Here is a 23,502-nt window from a genome sequence, read left to right on the forward strand (position 1 = left end):
AGATCAGGATTGCTTCACAGAAAGAAAGCCTAAGTTTGAGGCCCATGGTCACATAAAGATGGTTATCTATGTTTGTTTTCTGTGGTTTCCCAACTTTGGACAAATGTGAATCATTTTACCATTTTAAAAAGGTCTCCCCACAGCGGCAACAGGCACACAACCAGTGTTCCTGTTGCAAATCACCAACGTGTCAGATCATTGTGAAATGTTTCATTTGGCAAATAAATATAGGATGAAATTGGCCAAATAAATGGCAATGTCACCAAACAATATTTCAACTTGGCGTGCCCTTTCTCCCATTTGGAAACAGTTTTTATTGCCTGATTAGTCAAATCACTATGATTAATAAGAAGTCAGCAGAAATCCTGCCCACAATATTAGACAAAGAACTACATGCACATAAAAACATTCACCTATTGCTAGTTTCTTACTCCATATTTTAAGTATGCATTTGGATGGCTTCATCTTCTAAACCAGGGTTTTCCAACTGGTGTTACTCAGAAGTGATGGAACCCCAAAAATCCCAGAACCCTGATAGTTTCAAAAATTTTCTTGTCACTGTTTCACTTGAAACAATTTTTTATAAGACAACTTCCTGAGAATTGATATTCCCGAAAATCAAGACCTATATGCGGATTTTATGAGGGGTCTTCCTCCAAAGATGCAGAACTTTTAAATTGTTTCTTTGCATTCTGCGCCCCCGTCTCTCTTCCTTGTGATTGCCAATTGAGTTTCATGATGTCGGATTCTTATCCCTTTTCTTAATAGCAAATTCTAAATAGCAATCATAAGACAGAGAAAAGGAAAACATTTTCTAACTTGCCTGAGGTTATTTTTCCCATTCTACAGATTCTTTACCACAAATGGAACCTTGCTTATATGACATTCAAGAGGCCGCATGAAAAGGTTGTATAAGGGTGAAAATCATAAAACTGAAACTTAGCTGAAAATGACCCCATCCGCCCCATAGACCTCAAAGAAAATATTACAAAAATTCAATGGTTTTAATTGTATTTTGTTTGTTATACAATCAGACCCGCTTATAACGAACACAGATATTGCGAATTTTCCTATGTAATGAAGTTTTTCCATATCTCGTGAATTTTGTATTGCATCTCTATTATTTTGATTGCTTATAACGAACACCGATTTCAGCAAACTGATTATAACAAATTTTCAGCTAGTTTTAAAATACGAATTGTGAGGAATTTCTTTGATATCTTATCTAAATCTTCTTATCTGTAAATTTACTTTTCTACAATGAGTTTTTTCCCTTGGATGAAAATCTATTTCAGTATTTTTGAGTATTATAAAAAATAGTAAGATCCTCTTCGCTTCACTTTTTTTTTTTACTTTTTTCTATTAAATCCTAAAAAAGGTATATAGAGCCTACTAAGTATTTTGTTATTTAACATACCTATCACAATTATAAAGATCTATTTGACAACATTGACAACACGTTTGTGACTTTTTTAATACTCAGTTAGCTTCTGGGGGGGAAAATCTAACTCTGATCTCCTATCACACACATTTTGAATAAACAGCTCTATTTCGCTTAGTATATTGAACACAGGTAATCAGTAGTTTAGATAAAATGGACCAAAAAATTATAAATTATATGTTCTAGATTCTTTGCTTTGTATGTTGAAAAATTCAAAACTGCAAAAAATATATGTATTGTTTCAATTATTGTCATAAATTAGTGTTTAGAAATAGAACATTGTGATATGCAAAAATGTTTCTCATCTATTGTGTTCAAAACATTATTCAAAAGCATTCATTTAGGTTTTTGACAGTTTAAACCAGTTTTTTATGCTTGTCACGTCAATAACCCAACCCTGCCTCTGTTGTCTCTCTTTTTGCTCCCGTCCTCATCCGTGAGGGTGTGGGTTCATTTGAACCAAATAAAGAAAGGCATTGACATTGAACTGAATTTTTTTTCCTTCCAATTATTCTTCTGTTTAATATTAAAAGAAAAGCGTAAGGAAAATTTCCCACCAGTGACCATCATTGTATGTGGGGTGAATTCACAGAAAATTTTCAGATTCCACACCTCAGTCCAGGGTTATTTGGTTAAAACCACGTTGGTTTAAACCTTGGTTTTAACTAAGTGGTTTTTTCAAAAAATCAAATAAAAGTGGCCTAAATATCATTTTTTCCTTGAAAAATATCATATTGGTTCATTATTAGCCAAAATTTTTCATTTTTACCACATTTTATATTCTTGGGGTACATTTTGATGGTATATCTTTAAATGGCATAAGATGGTATAAGTGGTTTTTTTTCAAAAAGTCTCATAAAAGTGGCCTGAATATACGGGGCGATTATAAAAAAACTATCCCAACATATGGGCCCCTAACTATCATACCATTCACAGAAACTGAATGAAATTTTGGCATAAGGTATTTTGAGGTATTCGCTCAAGAATGGTATGGAAAACAACAGTGTCATTCTAACAGTTACGGTTACAGTGAGAAAATTTCGAAAATATCAAATGGCAACACCAAGTTTTTTGTATTGGAATGCGATCTCCATACTGAAAAATACTAAATAGCGTTCGAACGGCAACTGTAGCACGGAAATCCCCGGAGCTAGGCAAGGAAAAAGTAAAAAGGACTTTGCCGTGCACCAGACCATTAATGTTCGTTTCATTCGTCACACCGTTTCTTCGGCTGAGATCCCAGCCTGATTAGTCCTCCACAAGGTCATGTGGAAAATTTGTGAAACACAATAAAATGCTTTATTTTATGCTGCTTCTCTGTCCTTATTGGTTGTCCTCACTTTTAGCCTATCTACCGCTGGTGATTTTCATGCTACAGTTGCCGTTCGAACGCTATTTAGGGTTTTTCACAATGGAGATCACATTCCAATACAAAAAACTTGGTGTTGCCATTTGATATTTTCGAAATTTTCTCACTGTATTTGACACAGTTGTTTTCCATATCATTCTTGAGCGCATACATCAAAATACCTTATGCCAAAATTTCATTCAGTTTCTGTGAATGGTATGATAGTTAGGGGCCCATATGTCGGGATAGTTTTTTTATAATCACCCTGTATATATTATATATATTTTTTTTCATATGAAGTATCTTAGTTATTTAAAGTTATATACAGAAGCCAAAATTTCTCATTCTTACCACATTTTCTAACCTTTGGCTACATTCTAATGCTCTATCTTTAGCAAATTCATGAATAAGGATTGCATCACACATCTAAATGTAGTGGTGTATTATTTCACGGGGTTTTTTTTTCCCCTTCACAAAGAAGCAGCAACAGTAGTGACACCATCATGCTAGGGGCAGGTGGTCTTATAATCTAATAAATACACCAGCTGTCCCTAAAGGATAAAGGCTAGTGTACTAGTACACTGGTGAAATAAATTAAGAGGATTTGCATATTTTATCGAATTTCATGAAAACTGAACTGAACTGAATGTAAAACCACTGCTTCTAGACAAAAATGCAAATCTTGTACTTCAAATACGTAAGCGTACACGTGTGTGTGTAGGTGGAGCCAGTAGAGAAACAGGCTTTATAAGCGTGCGTAAGTTAAGACTCATTTCGTTTGCTAGCACACCTCTGCGAATTTCTTGGTGTTATTTTGCAGCAATTGGTTAATTTCAAATTGTAACAGTAAAATTGGGTAACCACCAATGTTTAGATGATATGATGGAATGAGGTGGTGAATTGTGGGGAGGCTAGAAGCAGGCCAATCTCAAGTCCAGATTTGTAGAGAGTTCAATTTAACGCCCAGCGTCGTGTGTAACTTATGGAAACAGCTCCAGGATACCGGATCCATCGAGAGAAAGCCTAGGCAAGGTCGTCCAAGAGCCACGACAGCCAGAGAAGATCGCCATTTGTTGATTATAGCAAGGCGTAACAGGAGTACTACGGCTTCTCAGCTCTCTCGTGACTTGTATGCAGCCACAGGAACCCGTGTATCAAGGGTAACTGTTTCCAGAAGAGTTCATGAGAGAGGGTTGTCTGCAAGAAGACCTGCTGTTTGCGTCCCGCTCACTTCTACGGACAGGAGAATTCGTTTATCATGGTGCAGAGAGCATAGAGATTGCAGTATGGATCAATGGGCGACCGTTCTCTTCACTGATGAGTCCCGGTTCAGCCTAAGCACCGATTCTCGCCGTACGTTCATATGGAGAGAACCAGGGACCCGCTACCTACCCTCCAATGTCCGCGAAATCGACCATTATGGCGGAGGAGGTTTAATGGTCTGGGCAGGCATCATGTTGAATGGCCGCACACCTCTCTATGTCTTTGAAAGAGGCACCGTGACTGGTGTGAGGTATAGGGATGAGGTCTTGGAGCCCTATGTTCGCCTTTTCAGGGGTGCAGTTGGCCCTGAGTTCATTTTAATGGACGATAATGCGAGGCCACATGGAGCTCTTCTGCTCGACGATTTTCTAGAGAGGGAGGATATTCGCCGGATGGATTTGCCAGCCAGATCTCCAGACCTTAACCCTATAGAGCATGTCTGGGACGCTCTGGGGAGGGCAATTGCAACTCACAACCCCCCTCTGGGAACCATCCAGGGAATGAAAACAGCGTTGCTGAACGAGTGGGGCCAATTGCCACAGGAAATGATAAACTGCCTTATTTCAAGTATGAAATCACGCTGCGAGACCTGTATATCTGTAAGAGGGGACCATACCCCCGATTAACCCATTTTTTTGTTTATTCTGCAACCACTGTTTCATACCTTCCGACTCCAACGAGTTTTACGCACGATCATGCGTGTGTATTACAATTATTGAATGGTTATTTGTTTTGTATTGTATCAATGTATGTACATATCAAATTTCATTATAATCAGTACAGTAGTTCTAGAGATAATCGACCAAGTCTGCAAATTCTCTTAATTTCTTACACCAGTGTAGTTACATTACCTAACAGACATTTTAATTTTCTTTTCCATAAGAAGTAGCACATCTCACACTGTATATCACCCATCCTTAATGTTCAAAAGTTTTTTTTATACTTTCATGGTTAAGCCCAGTTAATCAAGGTTTTACTGTATAGTAGTAACAGATTTATGAAAAATAATCAGCTATATATAGGGTGATTTTATAATTGAAGTTTTGATTCCAAAACTATACAATAAGTACTGGTAAGAATGACTTGAAAATTTGCATGGATACTCCTGAAGCAATGGAAATTCCTTTCACAAAAGAAAAAAAAATGTGCAAAATGTGCAAGTTGATGATGCTGTACCTGGCAAGCAGTATAATCTATTTTGTGCAACCACATCATTTCGGCACTTCAACAGCATCAGTGTGTTGATAGAACAACTTTTATCAAGATGCATATCGCAATTCCAGCAAAGCAGTTGCTGAAGAACCATTTTGACAATAACATGATGGCACGACACCTGGCTGGCCGTCAGTTCACTTGACCTTAACCCTTGCAACTTCTGGCCATAGGGGGGTACCTCAAAATGTTATGAACAGTGGTCGGATTGCAAACTTAGGTGAATTGCAAGCTTCAGCGTTATATGTATTTCTTCAGGAATATTTGTCAATTTTCAAGTCATTCTGACAATTGTTCTTTTTTTTACAGTGTTTTGAAATCAGAACCTTAATTATAATCACACTGTATATCGTAAATCATAGCTAATTAATCTGCATTATTTATTTTTCATTAAATACATTATATTCACTTAATTTTTATTATAGTTTTTGCAAAATAGCTTCCTAATTAAGCATACTGAAAGTAACTGGAGAAAACATCTTTATATTATACGATTAATAATAACATTGGAAGAGTTTTCAAACACGAAGTAATCCATTGAGTTAAGCAAAAAATAATTAAATTGCAAAGTTGGTTTTTGTTAAAATGCAAGAAATATTTATTGATTAATTAATATGGGAATAGTGTTAATTACATAACATTTTATTTTAATTAATTGTTAGAAGTTTGATTTTTCAGAAATTTTATTGTTTCTAATGTTAATACTATTTAAAACAAAAAAAACGGTTTAAACCAAAAAAACCTGGTTTAAACCAAAAAAAATCTGGTTTTTTGATTTTTTTTTTAAAAAAAACTTTTTTTTTACCAACCCTGTCGGTAACACATATTCGCTCTCAATATCCAATCAGTGCTGGTCATGTAACATCACATGACAAGTAAACATTTAGCATGTTCTAAGAAAAAAACCTTGATGGTCAGTTGTTAAAAACTGACCGTCCTTCCACTTAATGCTTTATGTTTTTGCTCAAGTTAGAACTTTTCGCTCCTCTGAGATCAGATTTCAGTTTGTGCTGAAAATCTGAGTAATTTAATATTCATATTTACTGTAGCTGGTGTTTGGAGCACTGGACACTGGGAAGGGGGGAATTCACTCTTTCTCTTCCTTTGATCACTTGTTCTATATTTCATATGAGAATGGTGTATGTCAAAATTCACACTCAACCCAGTTAACTAAGTGCACTGAGTAGTAATTGTTTCCCTTGCTCTGTATTTTGTTATTAATCAAAAAAGACCATTTCGTCAAACATTTTTTTACAATTTTCTTGTTTTTTTGACGGCTTCTTGCATTTCGGGAATTATAATGTGAATACTTAAACGAGAAATCAGTGATACTGTTTATTAGTTGTCATGATTAAAAACCATGGGTATTTGTGGAATACGACTATGGTAGTCCAGGTCGATATGATATTCACGAACCGCTCCACAAGATGCTCAGGTATATAGTGTGTTCGATACCCTCTTTTGTCCTTGCCAGTGCCTTCTCTGAAACAAGAACTATTACAAAAACAGTGCCATGGTGATCAAACAGCACACTGCTAGTGAGGAAAGTCTGCACAAAAAAATGTTCTGTGTACGAACCTTTCGGTGAGAAACATAAAAAAAGTCGTTTGGAATCTGCGGTGAACTGTATAAGTAATAGTCCAATTAGTCCTATTGTGCAAAAAATGATGGTGGTGGAGAAAAGAAATGATCAAATGGACATTTTGTTTTCTTTATTCTTGAATCTATGTGTATAACTAGGATGACCAAATGAAAAAAAATGAAATAGACATTTTTTCATTGGTGCAGGGCCTATATCGTGTTAAAATAACAAATTCTTGATTTAAAAATTTCAAAAGTTAGTATTTTTTAGTAAGCTTGACAAAATTAACATTTTTACTAAAACGATGAAGTGTGTAACTCATCCTTTAGACACTTTTTATCTACTACAGGTTTGGCCTCTTGTTCTGCAGAGCACACGCTGACTTTTGGGACACCCCATATATTGAAGAAATATTCAAAATTCGTTAAGGGTTCTGCAGAAAAGTCTCGCAATCATCAAGGGTTCCGCGTGTGCTTTCACATTGGAAAACCCTGTTCTAAACATATAACTGTCAGCTGCACCAAAGATCATTAAGAGGCTTTGTGGGTTCAAAATCAGCTCATTTCTTGTCAGAATAATTTCTGACTGAGGCTGCTTCTTGTGAAAAAGTGCCACAATGACTGCACAAACACATGACTACTAAGCAGTTAGAGTACCAACCTCTCTTTGTCATGGAAGAAATTCTGTCCAGAATCATCTGTAAACTGTAGGTCCTGGATTAACTAGCCCTTTGTGTACGTAAAATGACTGGTGCTTCACAAGTGAATGAAATCGGAAATAGATTAATGGTTAGGAGATTTTTCTCTTTGTTCTTTGCTATAAGGCAAGACTTGACAAGTGAAAAAAAAAATTAGGTGCTAGCTGAATTTCTGAAAAGCCAAAAATATTTTTTCTTCAATATTTTGGGGATTTTGAATTCCCTTTCCATGATTGTAGACACATTGATATTAATTCCAAGGAATTTAAGTTGCCCTCGGACTCAAATCTAATAATCATACATCCGAAATTTTTTTTTGGAGCCAGTATCAATTTTTTAGTTGCCATGACAGCCTGGCGCTTCAGATTTGTCATGCCTTGCTATAAGGGAAACAGTCAAACCAGGTTCATTTTTTCAGATAAGGAAAGGTAAAAAAAGTCTGTGATAGACCAGAGCTGAGTTAAGTAAGTGCATATCATCAACAAATAAAGTACATATTATATTCAGTTATACTATTATTATTATTTTACAGAAATCTTTCCAATTCAAGAAAGATGAGCTTCTATGGGATGTTAAACAACAGATTATTGATTCATTACCAAAGGTAGATGATTGTTATTCTATAATCAAAACATTTTTCATATTTCAGTAAAAATTAGCTGCGAGTTTCAGCTATCAGTCAGTGTAAAGGAAAAGCTTCACGAATAGGCCTATATACAAAAATCAAAATTGTGTTTATTGAATATTTTTAATTGCCACTGAAAAAAAAAATATTTTCATGTTTAATTCTGAAGCATTTTCAGAGTAAAGTTCATGACTTGATCGCTATACAGCTGGCATGGAAACTTTGAAATAATGCAGTCAGATCCAAGAAGAAAAAAATGTTGAACTACAGTTGACTTGTCTGAAAAAAAGTCATATGCACTTCATCTCAAGTCCAGCTTTTATGTTGAATGGCTAATCAAAATCTAAGTTTTTATGTTCTAGTTGAATACAATTTGACCAACAACTTCTTATCTACTAGAAAGATTAATGCTCCTTAAAGAATCAGCATCTTGGTACCATATTTTTCAGCTTATAAGATGCATAAGCTACACCTAGAGAAAATGACAGGAGAAGAAAAATGTTTTCGTAGAAAAGCTGCGACTTTTTGAGTATGTTGCTTACGGTTTGTGTAAGAAGGTGGAGATAAGAATAGAAAATATTTGGGAAAAAGCAATGGAAAAAATATTTAGATTATCTTTTGAAATCATTTCAACCAATATTCCCTCTAGTTTTTATTTAATGTGCATGAACCTGTGTTTCTTCAGTGCATGGAAAAGCAATATGTCATATTTTGTGATTTTGCATGCACGAAGCATTCTCACTGTTGCAAGGTTTTAGTTGCATTAAGGGTTTTTGTATACAGTCCTCCCTGTATTTGCTGGGGTTATGTTCCGGGGGTGACAGAGAGTTTGGTAATCTGCAAATAAACGAAACCATAGGTTTTTTTGCTTATCTCATTTATTGAACATCATGAGAAGAGCCAGGTGGCGCAGAGGTTGAAGGTGCAATGTCCCTTATGGGAGTTGCTTGCCCGGTTCGAAATATCCAGTAATTGTAGTGGCAAACGACAAGTGGAAAATTATTACAAATAAACTTTTGCATGAAAATATTATTTATTAGGTTCGAATGTATAAGTTAAACAATTTTAACAGTAGATTAATTCAACATAGAGCCCTCTATTCGACATTGACAGAAAGATACGGTCTCACCGGTTTATGGTCATCAATAGTCAATCTTCTATGCCGATCGGACATCCGACGTTGATAGTCACTTCGGCGTAGCGTATCCCCGTAAGTATCAGCGGAGGTCTCTCGGTTGAGAGTCGGATCTATTCCAGCAGGGGCCTCTCGGTTAGCTCCAGGGGGGCCTCTCGGTTGAGTGCCGGACCACTTTGATCAGCTCCAGGGGAGCCTCTCGGTTGAGGGCCGGATCTATCCCAGCAAGGGGTCTCTCGGTTGAGATCCGGATCTCCAAGATGTTACCTACTGCAAGTAGCCTTGATAAGGCCAGCTGCTACGTTACTTTCCGTCTATCATCAGCAATGAAGTATTTCGACTATGAAGATAAATTAATGCTTTCGATTCCAGACCTGCCGTGAAACAAATTCAGATACTATAAACTATTTCATTTTAAATAACTATTAGCTTATTTTCCCAGCCTAAGGCCAAATGATACGGTAGCAAGACGGAGAACCGTCCAACTAGAGGGCTTCAGTTGAATGAACAAAACAAAGGATGAGCCCAGAGTCTGTGACAAAGAGGGAGGAATTTATACTCATATTTCATAAAAATTTTAGGACCACATGTCCTCGCAAGGCCTTTTCGCCTCAAAAAAATATCTGATTTACATATTCATGCGTCACTAAATAATAAACATTACAAATAAAATATTACATCCGAAATCTGGCAACATGACACAATCCGGAGAGCTGATCAGACTCTCCCGACTATGTAAACAATAACCAAACAAGACAAAAAGAAATGAAATGTTCCGACGGAGGTCTGCAGCCTCCCGCCGAAAACAAGTGAGTACAACAGTATGTTTTCCATACAACGAGAGTTGTAATAACTCCCCCGGGAGGTTCTTTAATAAAAATAAAAATATTTTACCGGACAACAGAATTTGAACCAGACCCCTCGACAATAGTGACATCGTCGTCATGAGGGAAATTAATTTATATGGGACATAAGTAGCCCGACCTCTGGCCAGTTCTCGTTCGACAGCCGAAAGACCCCACCCGCCGACTGCCGAACTAAGCGAACATTCTGGCCCTTACCGGTTTGCCAGCGGGTCCTTGGGTGGTTTCCGGTAACTGAGAGGTCCCTGGGGTCTAAAATAAGAAGGAATTTCCCACATAACAACAAGATCACCATTAACGTAGAGGGATCGGATCCCGATACGTTACAAAGGGAATGTGAAAGAGGGTGCAGCGATTGTTGGCAATGTTTTGTGAAAGAACATTGTGATTTCTGTTTGCCATTTCTTCTTCTTCATATCATCAAGTATGTTGGAATATGTTGACAAGGCATCCTTCACTGATTTTTCTACATGTGAAGAATGTACCATAGAGGGATGTATGTCATGAAAATAATCTATTGCTGATTTGAACTTGTGAAGCCCTTCTGCTATGTTAGACATGGTCTTCCACTTCTTTATCTTGATCTTCTTCATCTGGTACTGCTTCAGTTTCAGGAGCAGTCAGCTGCATTAATTCCTCCTCGGTCGATGCCTCTGAATTGCTATTTATTAGCTGTTCGACTCCGTCTATATCCACACCATTGAACCCTTCTCCACTCACCTGTTTTGCTAACGTGACAATGTCTTTTGTAATCTCTTCACTTGGCTCTGTGGAAATGGTTGTATCCTTGAGCATGCACATTGTTCCAGATAATGTCTGTTACAAGCACTAGGGATGGCAAAGCATGAAGCAATTTTACGGATGACACATATTTATTTTGCAGAACAGCTATATACACATATTCACAAGCAGCGAATTTTGATGAAACACGACTGACAAATAGAGCGAGACCTACAAATAAGACCTTGTCTTCCGACTGAAATTCAACAAACTCCTCTTAGTTCCATGGAAGTCGCGCCACTGTATAGGGAAACTAAACATTCTAGAATAATCTTGATGGTTCTCGCATGATCGTTACACTTCTCTTGGCACTATGACATTGCCGAATCATTGTTGTCACCAGACTTGGCAAGATTTACAGAGAAATGGATTAATGATTATTTACAAGCGAAAAATGACATAATACATGATAAAAAATGACTGCATAATTTTCGTAACATCTGTTTGCTGTTAAGGGGAAAAACATTTTGATTCTACCTTAATTTACTGAGAATTTCAGACATTAATTACTGGCAGATGACTTTTTAAAAATCATTTTCTTCTGTCAGCAAGAATAAAGCTATAATCCAAATTTTAAATTTATTGCAAATCAGTATATTTAATTTATTACAAATAAAAAATTTCCAGTGACAATTATGATTTCTGCCCTATGTTTGTTGTGTTTTCATGTATTTGGTTGTTTGTTTTCAGGAATTGCATGAGCATTTTAACTATGGGTTATTTTGTCCTCCTATCAATGGTAAAGCAGGAAAATTTCTAGATGAGCATCGCACACTTTTTGAGTATCCATTTTCTGAACCAGTTGGCTATTTAGAAGTGAGTCTACATCCTATTGTTGTATAAAAGATTCGTATGACCAGCTTGTTTATTCATAACACATTAATTTATTGAAAATCACTAATTTGGCAAAACCGAACTGCTATGACTGTTTTACTTTGAGGATGAAACTGCATCCAAATTCAGCCTTGTTTCAATATGTGCTATCGCATTAATCTAAATAATATCCCATCAAAAACATTTCATGTAAAAAATGAAATGTAGTGAAACCCTCAATATTCCTCACTCCTACCAGTGTTATGTGAAAAAATAATTTTTAAGAGTAATTTAACTTTTCTTCAAAATTATAATATGGTTCGTACGGTCCTTGAAAACCTTGAAAAGTCCTTGGAAAAAAAGTACATTTTCAAGGCCTTGAAAATCCACAAGAGTCCTTGAAAAAGAAATTTTTTTAAGAATTCTGTGAGAGTCCTTGAAAAAAAAAAAACCAGTGTTTTCCGAAATAGTTTTTGCCATTTTTTTTTACTACGGAAGTGACGTCCTTAAAAAAAAGTGCAAAGCACAGGGAAAAGCGGAAAACGCCTTAGCAGCCAATAACCCTGGATAATTGGATTTAAAGCACGTTTTTTCCCATTATTCTTAAGCCGGGTTTTCGTAGGAGCAGGTTTTCTGTGCTGCGTGCAAAGTGAATCGCCCAGCGTGACACGCCGTCCACTCACCAAACAAGTTCGACTGTTTTTCTAGAGAGTGCAAAAAGCCCCACGGTAGTGTTTTACGTCGGGCGTGATTGGCCGACTGCTTCTGGAGGAATCAAATGCGTTGTGCGTACGCTTTTCACCGATCTTCTATTCATTTTTGTAGTTTTCTTTCACTTCATCGAGCTCGATGCTTCTCTTTAAACCGGAGCATGCAGACGACAGAGTAGCTGATGTGCCACGGTAGGAAAACACAAACGTGTAGTGTGATTATGTAACACGTTTTTGTCAACGCGAAATGATCCAGTTCAGTTCATGCGGCACCAAAAACCTATGTTTTTTAGAATGTTTTTTCCCTTTTTATTCTCTGTGCACGTGGAACCGCTCGGCCCGACACAATATGTAAATCGCCGGCGTACTCTCACCCTCACAGGAACTCTGCTTTATATCGTAGGCTGGTTTTTTTCTGCGTGCATGTCGGGATTGTTTTTTTCTCCGAGATTGCAGGTTGTTACTTGTTGGCCGTTTTATTTATTTTTTCATGATCGTAAATGATCTTGTTTTTTTTTTCCTTTCAACTTTTATAGAATAAAAGTTCAAAATGAACTTCACCGATCGTTGTTTTTTTTTCTTCAACTCAGTCGGCACGCTTTGGCCCCCAACAACCTACTTCTAGGAAAACCTGGCTTTAGGGTAGCATGTATCCTGTGATCGTATGTAGACGTATTTGGAGTTGTTGGAAGTCATTAAACTTTTGTACTAGGTACTTTTTCTGAAGAACTTGAGAAATCAATATCTTAAAAAAAATTTAATAATTTTTGCTGAAATAATTTCAGCCTTTTGGTCTGTAAGTGAGCGAAGCTACCTCTGATTAGTGTCAAAAAATATATTGATTTTTTTTTAAAATTAAGGAGTGATGTGAAGCGCTTGTACAAGGTTCTTCAAAGAAAGAAAGAAAAATAAATGAGTGGCAAGTGTATGTACTTTTAATAACTTGTGGCTGAAAAATCCCTGCTATCAAGATTGGTTGCTGTGTGCCAGACAAAAATGCTGCCAAATGCAAGCTGTGCTTCAAAATCATCAATATCGCTTCAATGAGTGAATCGGCGCTGAAATCCATTGAGCTTATATTACTGGAGGGAGTATGACGCAGGGCCATAACTAGGATTTTTGTATTGTCTTGCCGCCCCCACCAATTCGGAAATCGATAATTTTATAATGGTGTTCACCTAAAAATTACCACCCGGGGCAGTTGCCCCTGCCCTCTCGTTCCGGCACTGGTATGACGTCAGTGGTCTACATCATTCCTTGGAAGATCACGTGACATGTTGAATGTCGGGGCGATCTCCGTTATTTTCTAATGGCATCCATAGTTGTTTAAAGGAGTTTAAAACAATAAATGAAAGAAATAATTTCATTATCAATGATATGATTCCAAAATTAATGAAGGAGATAATTACAGAATTAATGAAAGAGATAATTACAGAATTAATGAAAGAGATATTTTCAGCATTGATGACAGCAATAATTCCAAAATTAATAAAGCAATGATTCCAAAATTAATAAAGCAATAATTCCAAAATTAATAAAGCAATAATTCCAAAATTAATAAAGCAATAATTCCAAAATTAATAAAGCAATAATTCCAAAATTAATAAAAGATTATTCCAGAATAAATGAAAGATAATTCCAGAATAAATGAAAGATAATTCCAGAATCAATAAAATAATTCAGTATTAATAAAAGAAAGATTGCAGCATTAGCGAAAGAAACAAATCCAGAAGTAATGAAAGCAATTATTCCAGAAGTAATGAAAGCAATTATTCCAGAAGTAATGAAAGCAATTATTCCAGAAGTAATGAAAGCAATTATTCCAGAAGTAATGAAAGCAATTATTCCAGAAGTAATGAAAGCAATTATTCCAGAAGTAATGAAAGCAATTATTCCAGAAGTAATGAAAGCAATTATTCCAGAAGTAATGAAAGCAATTATTCCAGAAGTAATAAAAGAAATAATTCCGAAATTAATAAAGCAGTTAATTCTTTAATTAATGAAAGAAAAAATTCCAGAATTGATGAAAAAGTTCCAGAATTAATGAAAGAAATTATTCTAGCATTAACGAAAGAAATTATTCCAGAAGTAATGAAAGCAATTATTCCAGAAGTAATAAAAGAAATTATTCTAGCATTAACGAAAGAAATTATTCCAGAAGTAATGAAAGCAATTATTCCAGAAGTAATAAAAGAAATAATTCCGAAATTAATAAAGCAGTTAATTCTTTAATTAATGAAAGAAAAAATTCCAGAATTGATGAAAGAAAAAGTTCCAGAATTGATGAAAAAGTTCCAGAATTAATGAAAGAAATTATTCTAGCATTAACGAAAGAAATTTTTTCAGCATTAACGAAAGAAATTTTTTCAGCATTAACGAGAGAAATACATTCAGAATTAATGAAAGAAATAATTTAATTTTTTTCTATCTTTAGAAGAGTTCTTTTTTTTTTAGTTTTAAAAGAAAATTAATTGCAATATTTAGAGCCTAAACTGTATGTTTCAGTGAGGAAATTGACAGGTATGAACTGTGTTATTCAATGCGTCATATGTTTTCCTTGCATTTCGTTGTTGCTGCCGTCACTGCAGCTCCATGCTCCCTCCAGTAATAAAAGCTTGATGCTGAAATCCTGTATGAAAAGTGAAAAGCATTGCTATTTGGTGAAAATCTGGCCTCATCTTTGAATTTATTGCTCAAGAAACTTCCTGCCGTGAATGATTCCATCAAGCCTTAAAGTGACGCTGTTGAAAACAAAATAAACGTTTGATTGGAGGTCATTTATTGAAAAATGAAGTTATGAAATTATATGGACACACTACAATGTATAAAAAAACCATCATTCGTACAAATCAATATGAACAACCTGGGGGGGGGGGGGAAGCTGTAGATAATTTGCACTGTCCTATAAATCATTCTGAGAAATGTATTAGAGCATGAATTATTATAAATACTCGGTGTGTTTTTAGTTTATAATTCTTGAATTATTAGCAAGAAATTAGAGTAATTTGTACTTTTCATTTGTTTGTAGTGGAAACATTTTCCATGGGAGAAATTTGTCATAAAGCTCAGTGATTTCTTAATGATTCACACAGTGGGTTTTTTTATATGATAAAAACATGCACCTTGTTTGTCTGAAATTTTTTTTTTTTAATATTTCAATGTTGATGTGAAAATTTGAAGAAGCATAAGTATGCAATGAAATGAATTCACTGTATGATATACATTATGGATGATGTGAAATAAAGTATGTAGAAATGTAATCTCTGAAAGTTTCAATCAAAATTAAATATGCGCCTATTATTCATGTGAAAAATATGCATTTGTAAAACATGGTCCTTGAATTTTCAAGTTTTACCTTGAAAAGTGCTTGAATAGTCCTTGAATTTTTTTCCTTGGAAGAGTACAAACCATGTAAAAAAAGACATTTAAATGAAAATCAATCCGCATGCAGGCTTCTTTTGTTTTTAGTCTAATGATGCTATTTTTTTTTCGGGGGCGACGGCAGCCCCCCCATAACCCTTTAAAAACTCCTTACTTTTCATTTGAAAAACTTTGTATGAACCCTGGTTTATATTATGTACATTTTACTGTATTATATATTATTATTGTGTTTAATTATTGATTGAATGCCGTTTTCGTTAGTCATTTTTATGTGAATGAATAATTGTGGAACGAATTATCCGAGTTTCTATTATTTCCTATGGGGACGTTTGATTCGAATAACGAGCACGTTGGCAGAAGGAATGAAGCTCATTAACCGAAGTTCCACTGTATATCAGTTATTTATTTCATTTTAGATTTAAATATTTGTATCACCTATTTATTTGTGGTTTTTTTTTTCTTTGTGCTATTAAACTATTTTTCTATCCCCTTCTAGTTAAGATACAAACGAAGAGTTTACAAGATCATGAATTTAGATGACAAGCAAATAAAACAACTTCACACTAGAGTATGCTCCATTATGTATTTATAAATTATTTTGGAGTATTTTCTATCTGAGCATATAAAATTCTTAGATGTTTTGGAAATTCTTGTATAATAATTAATAATAATCACTGTGCAACAGATCTGGACAAATTGCAAGTAAAGTCTAGGCACCAAAAAAATTTTACCCGAAGAAGCAGGTCCAAAATAATGATGCTTTTAATTTTTCTGGGGTCATAGTGACCCTCTTTCATGTTGGCAGATATGCTGCTATTCAGCCTGGAATTTGGTTACTACACAAAGAAAATTTTAGGTGCCAATACAAATTTTGTAGTTTCCATGGTGACCAGGATTTGTCCAGCCCTGTTATATATTAGAAGTTTTCTGTCATGAAAAAGTCATTTCTTGTCTCTCTCCACTCTATCATTGAGTAATATGACACCTATTAGTTAGTCATATCAGTAGTTATCTGTTATATACATCAATCTATACTTCAGGGGTGCAAGAACTGCGCCGAAACGGTTTTCTTGCTACATGGTGCGCCAAGGCGCCGAATCCCTGCGCATTTGCGCCAATTCTTGTTTGTGGTTTGCGGAGGTACCGCTAATGCACTGTAGTGCGTCAAATACTCGGAATTTAGGAAAAAGAATCATGAAAATTTTGTTCACAGGACGCATTCTTTCCGAGACACGGAAAAAGATAGGGAGGGAGAAACTTCAAATTTTTTTTCACTTCCCACCATCTATCACAATCGCGTTATCTCGTGACCTTGGAAAGTAGTTCTACTACCTTCAAGTATAAAGTCCTATACTGGGCTATCAAAGTCCCTGAATGAATATGCCGAACTTTCCAATTTCGGAGACCGTTTTTTCTCCTGCGGGTTATATACTGAAAATAACGGTAATTTCGCGGCTGCCAAACCTGCGTTCAAAGACGGTATACATCGAAAAGGGGATTGGTTTACTCGTTTAAATTACCGACATTTTTCGAAGATCATTGGGGAAAAAATGGAATCTGTGTGTATATATATAAATTCCAGCTAAAATATTCATAGTTTTGCCATCTAGCCACTATGCAGCCATGTGGTTATCGTCGGCAGTTGCAGATCGTGACAATTGCACATTGCGAAAATCCGGATTTGGTAAACACACAGGGGCGGCTCGAGGAAAAAAATTTCTACCCATGTGGAATCTATTTTTGGCGCTACTGACGATGTTTTTTTTTTTTTGGTCAACAAAGCTTATTTCACCCTTTCAACTCCATATGGCACCCCTCCTACAGCGGCGCCCAATATGGACTCACGGTCCGCCACTGCAGTGGTGGGGAAGGGGCATGCTCTTAACAATAGTCAAAGGAAAGAGTTTGTACTGGGAGCATGTGCTCATTTTACATAACTTCTGTGAGATACCTTTTTTATATTAATGTCCTACCTTTCCAAAACTTGTTGGAGAGAATGAAACGTTTGCACCCTTTCTTGTTTTTTGCACTCCCTCGTGCATTGCTGGGATGGTACATTACTCCCTCACGTATTGCCGGGATGTTGCTTAACATTGTATCACCAACAGAACTATTAATTATGTGTGATGAATGGGTTGTACTGCAATGCAAAGAATTACAAGAAGTGAAATCAGTTCAGAGAATAGAGATAGATATTGGGCAGACATATTCAAACTTTGTAACCTTGAAAGCAGCCCAAAGTTCAAACATTTGCCAGTTTTGTTGAAGGCTTTTTTATCTTTAGCACATGGTAACACAGGCAGTGAAAGAGAGTTCATTGTTAACAAATAAATAAAAGTCTGTTCGAACATTGAAAAATCTGTCCATCCAATGCTTTAATGAAATAAGACATACAAAATCTTATGTTCAAGGGCATGAAAAATTTGAAAAAAATTGTCATTGAGATGCTGAAGTTCTGAAAGTGACTCGTAATTTGTAATCTATTAACATGGTATTAGGTTGAGAAATTGTTTAAGTCTATAAGGTATTTATATTTTTCTCGTTTTTTTGTATTTTGTTTTTAAATTTAATAATTCCATTAAATTCGTTGAGAAGCTTTTATTTCACGGAAACCCTTATTATATTCTGCACGCACTTTTGCTATATCAGGATGAATAAGATTTTGGTGTTCAAGCAGCAGAAATTCTTGCTGCCTAGGTTTTTAGTATGCATGTTGCTTAATTTGAAAAGAGAGTAATAATTTTTATTCGTCGTTTCAGTAATGCATGTTTTAGTAGTGACAGATAAGATAATTCAGAAAAAATTTAAATGGATTTTAATTTGTGAAGGAAATTTATTTAGAATTATTTGTTTCAACCATTTTTGGCAAAGCTTTTGGCATTTCACAGAAAAATTATTCCTTATATTGCAGATATAGTTCAGTTTTAGTTCTGCTCCATTTTCAAAATTTCTGCTCCAAAAATGAAATTTGCTGCTCCGAAATAGATGAGGGGCGCTTGCACCCCTGATACTTCATTTAAAAACTGTTGAAAAAAAAATATCTTTCTAGTGCCTCGGAAGATAAAAAACAAAGTTAAAATAAAAAACTTGCTCAGAGCCAGGTATATCACTATTTTTGTTTTTTTTGCATTTGTTAACACACAAAAATTGTTTTTCATGCTGTAGTATTAGTTACTTGATACTAATACTTTGGAAGTCCTGTCAGTATTATAAGTTTAGAAGAAAAAAATTCTATTTTTTCAAGACATTGCTAACACCTATTGATTTCAAATGAGAAATAAACTTCCATTGTGTGATGCTAAAGGAAGTAAGGTAGAGAACTACTCAAGGAAGAGTCGTATGTCTCGTGCCTTTCTTGCTTTCTATCGATAAACTCAATGAAGGTATTGGAGGAATTGTCAGCAAATTTACAGATGACATAAAATTAAAAGAAATAAAGTTGCTCCAGACTAATTTTTGAATGTGATCGCAGCATGACTTTTAGCTGTAGTCTCATGCCAGACAGACTCGCGTTACAAATACTTTATGGTACTTGACAACTAATTGGTTAATTCATCAACATTTCGACTCAGTATGTCTGGGTGGAGTATCAGTTTAACCGTGCTTGCGTATGTGTATACTCATTCAGTATTGGCTTTAACATATACATTTTCTCAGAAGTTTAAATTCCAATGAGAGATATACAAATACAAAGCCACAGCAGGCAAAATGACCAACGAGGTGGCTGAGAAAAAGATGCCCATAACAAATATGGATATTATGTATTTCTAAAATTCAGTAACCCAGTCAAAAATGCAATTATAAAAACTATATGTGATAAAATGTTATACAATGCCCATAAAAAATATTTATGGTTGTCTTATATATATTCTCAGTATGGATAGTTTCTCGATTTACCCCAACATGTTTATTGTATTTCTTTTTAAACATGTCAGTTGTGTTAGAATTTACTATCCCCAGGGTATATACAGTCCCCCCCCCCTCCGTATTCGCAGGGGTTACGTTCCGGGAGTGACTACGAATACGGAAATCCACGAATAACAGAAACCATAGGTTTTTTGTATATCTTTTATTGTATATCTCATTTATCAAACATCATGAGAAAGAGCAGGGTGACGCAGAGGTACAAGGGAATGTAAAAGAGGGTGCAGCGATTGTTGGCGATGTTTTCTGAAAGAATGTTGTGATTTTTCTGTGTTTGCTGTGTCTTCTTCATATCATCAAGTATGTTGGAGTATGACAAGGCTTCCTCTACTAATTTTTCTACATGTGAAGAACGTAAAATAGAGGGATTTATGTTATGAAAATCTATTGCTGATTTCAGCTTGCGAATCCCTTCCGCTATGTTACTTGTGGTGAACTTGTCTTCTACTTTTTTATCTCCATCTTCTTCATCTGGTGCTGCTTCAGTTTCAGGACCAATCAGCTGCATTAACTCCTCCTTGGTCAACCCAAAATCAAAAGAACTTTCAGAATAGCATGTATTCACTCTCAAGGTACATCCTGACTTCCGGAACGAAACACCATTTAAGCCAATCCAGGGAAAGTGTTTTCATAGTCCAAGCCTTTTTATTGTTCGTCCAAAATACTGGGATCTTGGGCTTATCCTTCCCTTCAACGCTCGCGGATTAGCAGATTTGAAAATGATGGTGGGCTTTATCATGTACTCATACGCATTTGCGCAAAACAACATAGTAAGTCTATCTCTACTTGCCTTAAAACCAGGAGCTCGCTTTTTTCCTCTTGCTTAACTTCTTTGCAACATTTTCTTCCTAAATAGTGTGGTTTCGTCAGCTTTAAACACCTGGTGAGGTGCATAACCCTTCTCTTTAATAATTTTTTACAAATTTTTCGAAATTTTCTAGCTACCTCCTGGTCGGCAGAGACTTGATCACCAGTGCTTTTTGAATTTCTTGATCCGAATCATTTTTTAAACCTATGAAACAACCTTTACTTGCATAAAATTCTGATGAAATAGACGTTTCACCAGCCCTTTCCTTATGGAAGAGTAAAATTTTTCGCATTTTCTGTTATAATATTACAATCAATTGAAATACCTTTTTGTGTCAGTCTTGCACCCACAAAAAAAACAGTATTTTCTGTATGTGAAACACATGGATCCCATAGGCGCTGCAAAGTTTTGACTGCCACGGGTGCAGCTGCAGCTACGGCTCTGAACGAATTTCAGATTCCATTTCCTTAATATATCTCACCGTACATTCGTTGATTCCGTAATGGCGGACCACAGCAGGTATTGACTTCGCCAAGCATAGTCAATATATCAAATTTTTCTTGTTAAGTTTTCACTTTTATTTATCTTTTCAAAGCATTATCAGTAGCACTAGAAGAATGAGCCATCCTAAACAAGCACAATTCAAATTTTGTAAACTAAACACGTGAATGACAAATGCTGAGTGTTGTAAAAAAAATTCCAATAAAGGAAAAAAACAGCGAATACGGGGGGGGGGGCGACTGTATACAGCTCTATTTCTTAATTTGATTACTTTTGACTTATTTATACTGTAAAATTTTGTAAAAACATGTTGAAAATTTAGTTTTCTTTATGTTTCACTATCAAGTTTTTCATTTTATAATATGAATTTTCATATACTTCTATTTCTTCAGACAAATTTACGGAGAATGATTGATTTTGTGGCAAGTGGACAGCATGAAAAAGTTGCTAAAATGTGTGCTCGGGGCATGGACCCAAACTTTCATTGTGCAGAAACAGGAGGTAAATTTAAAGGATCTTCAACAACCATCTTTCTTATGTATGAATTTTAGACTATTGGTGGTGTTAAAAAATATTTTTATTTATTGCACAGAACCCAGAGTTGTAAAAATCTACTAAGTTTAGGTTGAAAATTAAAATTAGTAAAAATTACTTTTAATTTATCTTATACCATAACTTCGTGTATTGGCTTTCAAAAAATGCAGTATAATTATAAACCTTGATGCCTTGATACACACACACTGTTTTGCAGACCAGGGAAAAATATTTAATATTGTAGCTCCTTCTGGACACGATCATATGGTTGAGAATTGTGTAATACTAATAAATTCTAGATCAAACTGTACTCCATTGAAGACACTGAGTTTAATTTGGGAAAAACAAATATTTACTGCCCTATGAAAACTTCTGTATGAAAACAGAATTTTATTAATTAAACATATTTATCCAAAAAATATAAATTTGCCTGGTTTTAAATTCGCAGAAAATAATTAACACATTCTTAAGATACATTTTTTCTTTTTACTGTTTTATGCGTTTCAACTCTACAATAAAGAGGCATCATCAGAACCTGTGGTCAGCAACCACACACAAGTAGTAAAACCATTGAAGGGGGGGGGGTATTATATTTATATATACTTCTGATCATTTGGAGAGTTCACCTTTGTATTTGCTGAGCCTGAGTGATCTTTGAATGTGAATTGCTGTGCCATCTGTTGCAAAGTGTTGAAAACCCTGTCTCTGCGGAGGTCTACAAAGCTTGCCCAAGTTGGCGTGTTGGTTTGACAAGTTGGTGGTGGGTCACTTGCTCCCAGACTCAAAATTTTTTTTCAATATTGTTGTTCTGCCATTACATTCTTCAAGTCGTGTGCTCTCATCCATCTTAAAGATATTTGACTTCCATGCAACATTCCAGCCAGCAAATAAACTCACTTTCTCTCAGCTCAAAGATTCCATCCCACCTTCCAAAGAATCTGGTATCTACTTTATCCCATGCAAGGATTGCGAAAAAGGCTATATCCACCAAACTAAGAGAAATCTAAATATTCAAGTTACCAAACAATCAAAAGCATGTCGAAAAGAGACAAACTAACAGTTAAGCTTTTGCCCAACATAGTTGGCAACTTTCTCATAATTTTGATTTTGAGAAAGCGTCTGTTTTCAAAGAATTGACACACAATTCCGAACTGAATTTTCTCAAGGGATACTTCATCTGAACTTGCCAGGATGTTCTCATTAATGATGGAAAGAACACTGTGCCTATATTGTCAGCTTGGGCGAGCTTTATAGACCTCGGCCAAAACAGGGATTTCAACACTTTACGTCAGGTGGCACCGTAATTTGCATTCAAAGACCACTCAGGCTCAGCAAATACAAAGGCAAACTCTCCAGACAACCAAAAGTAAACGTCATACCCCCCATTCCAACGGTTTTACTACTTGTGTGTGGTTCCTACCACGAGATTCTGATGACGGCTCTCCATTGCAGAGCCGAAATGCGTAAACCAGTAAAAATAACAAATGTATTTGTCTTAAAAATGTGTTAATTAGTTTCTGTGAATTAAACATATTTAAAAAAGTTGTCCTATACTTGTGCTGTCATCTGGCAATTGTAACGTGGTTATGCATCGTTTATACACTGCTTAAAACAATTAGGGGAGCACATGGTTTTAACAAAATTACGGAAAGATGCATACCGATAAGTAACATAAAATGAATCATCCATAATTTAAAGCCTAGCAGGAAACGGAAGAAGAAAACTTCATATGCAAATCAAAGTTCATGACGTCAAAAACCAGAAAAAGGAGATAAAGGCAGAAATCGGGATGTTGCAGAAACGTCTGTTTTACTGCCGTAACTGTGAAATTCGATTGCGCAGTATTTTTTTTTTGAGACAAGGTGACTTGAGGATGTCTCAACAA

General features: G+C 35.5%; 1 protein-coding gene across 3 annotated transcripts in view; it reads left to right on the forward strand.

The window, feature by feature from the left end:
• The window catches only part of LOC149074133 (uncharacterized), a 151,337-nt gene that overhangs the window by 9,982 nt on the left and 117,853 nt on the right, over nucleotides 1-23,502 (forward strand). For all 3 annotated transcript variants that reach the window (XM_089246436.1, XM_089246434.1, XM_089246435.1), the window contains exons 3-6: nucleotides 8,076-8,147; nucleotides 11,637-11,762; nucleotides 16,347-16,418; nucleotides 21,476-21,584. In XM_089246436.1, the coding sequence (XP_089102562.1) occupies nucleotides 8,076-8,147; nucleotides 11,637-11,762; nucleotides 16,347-16,418; nucleotides 21,476-21,584 (379 nt within the window). The remainder of the gene's footprint in view (nucleotides 1-8,075; nucleotides 8,148-11,636; nucleotides 11,763-16,346; nucleotides 16,419-21,475; nucleotides 21,585-23,502) is intronic.

The sequence above is a fragment of the Pholcus phalangioides genome, unplaced genomic scaffold (assembly GCF_987345545.1).
Source record: "Pholcus phalangioides strain wild (caught in Gottingen) unplaced genomic scaffold, Ppha-v1.0 ptg000017l_1, whole genome shotgun sequence".
Lineage (NCBI taxonomy): Eukaryota > Metazoa > Arthropoda > Arachnida > Araneae > Pholcidae > Pholcus > Pholcus phalangioides.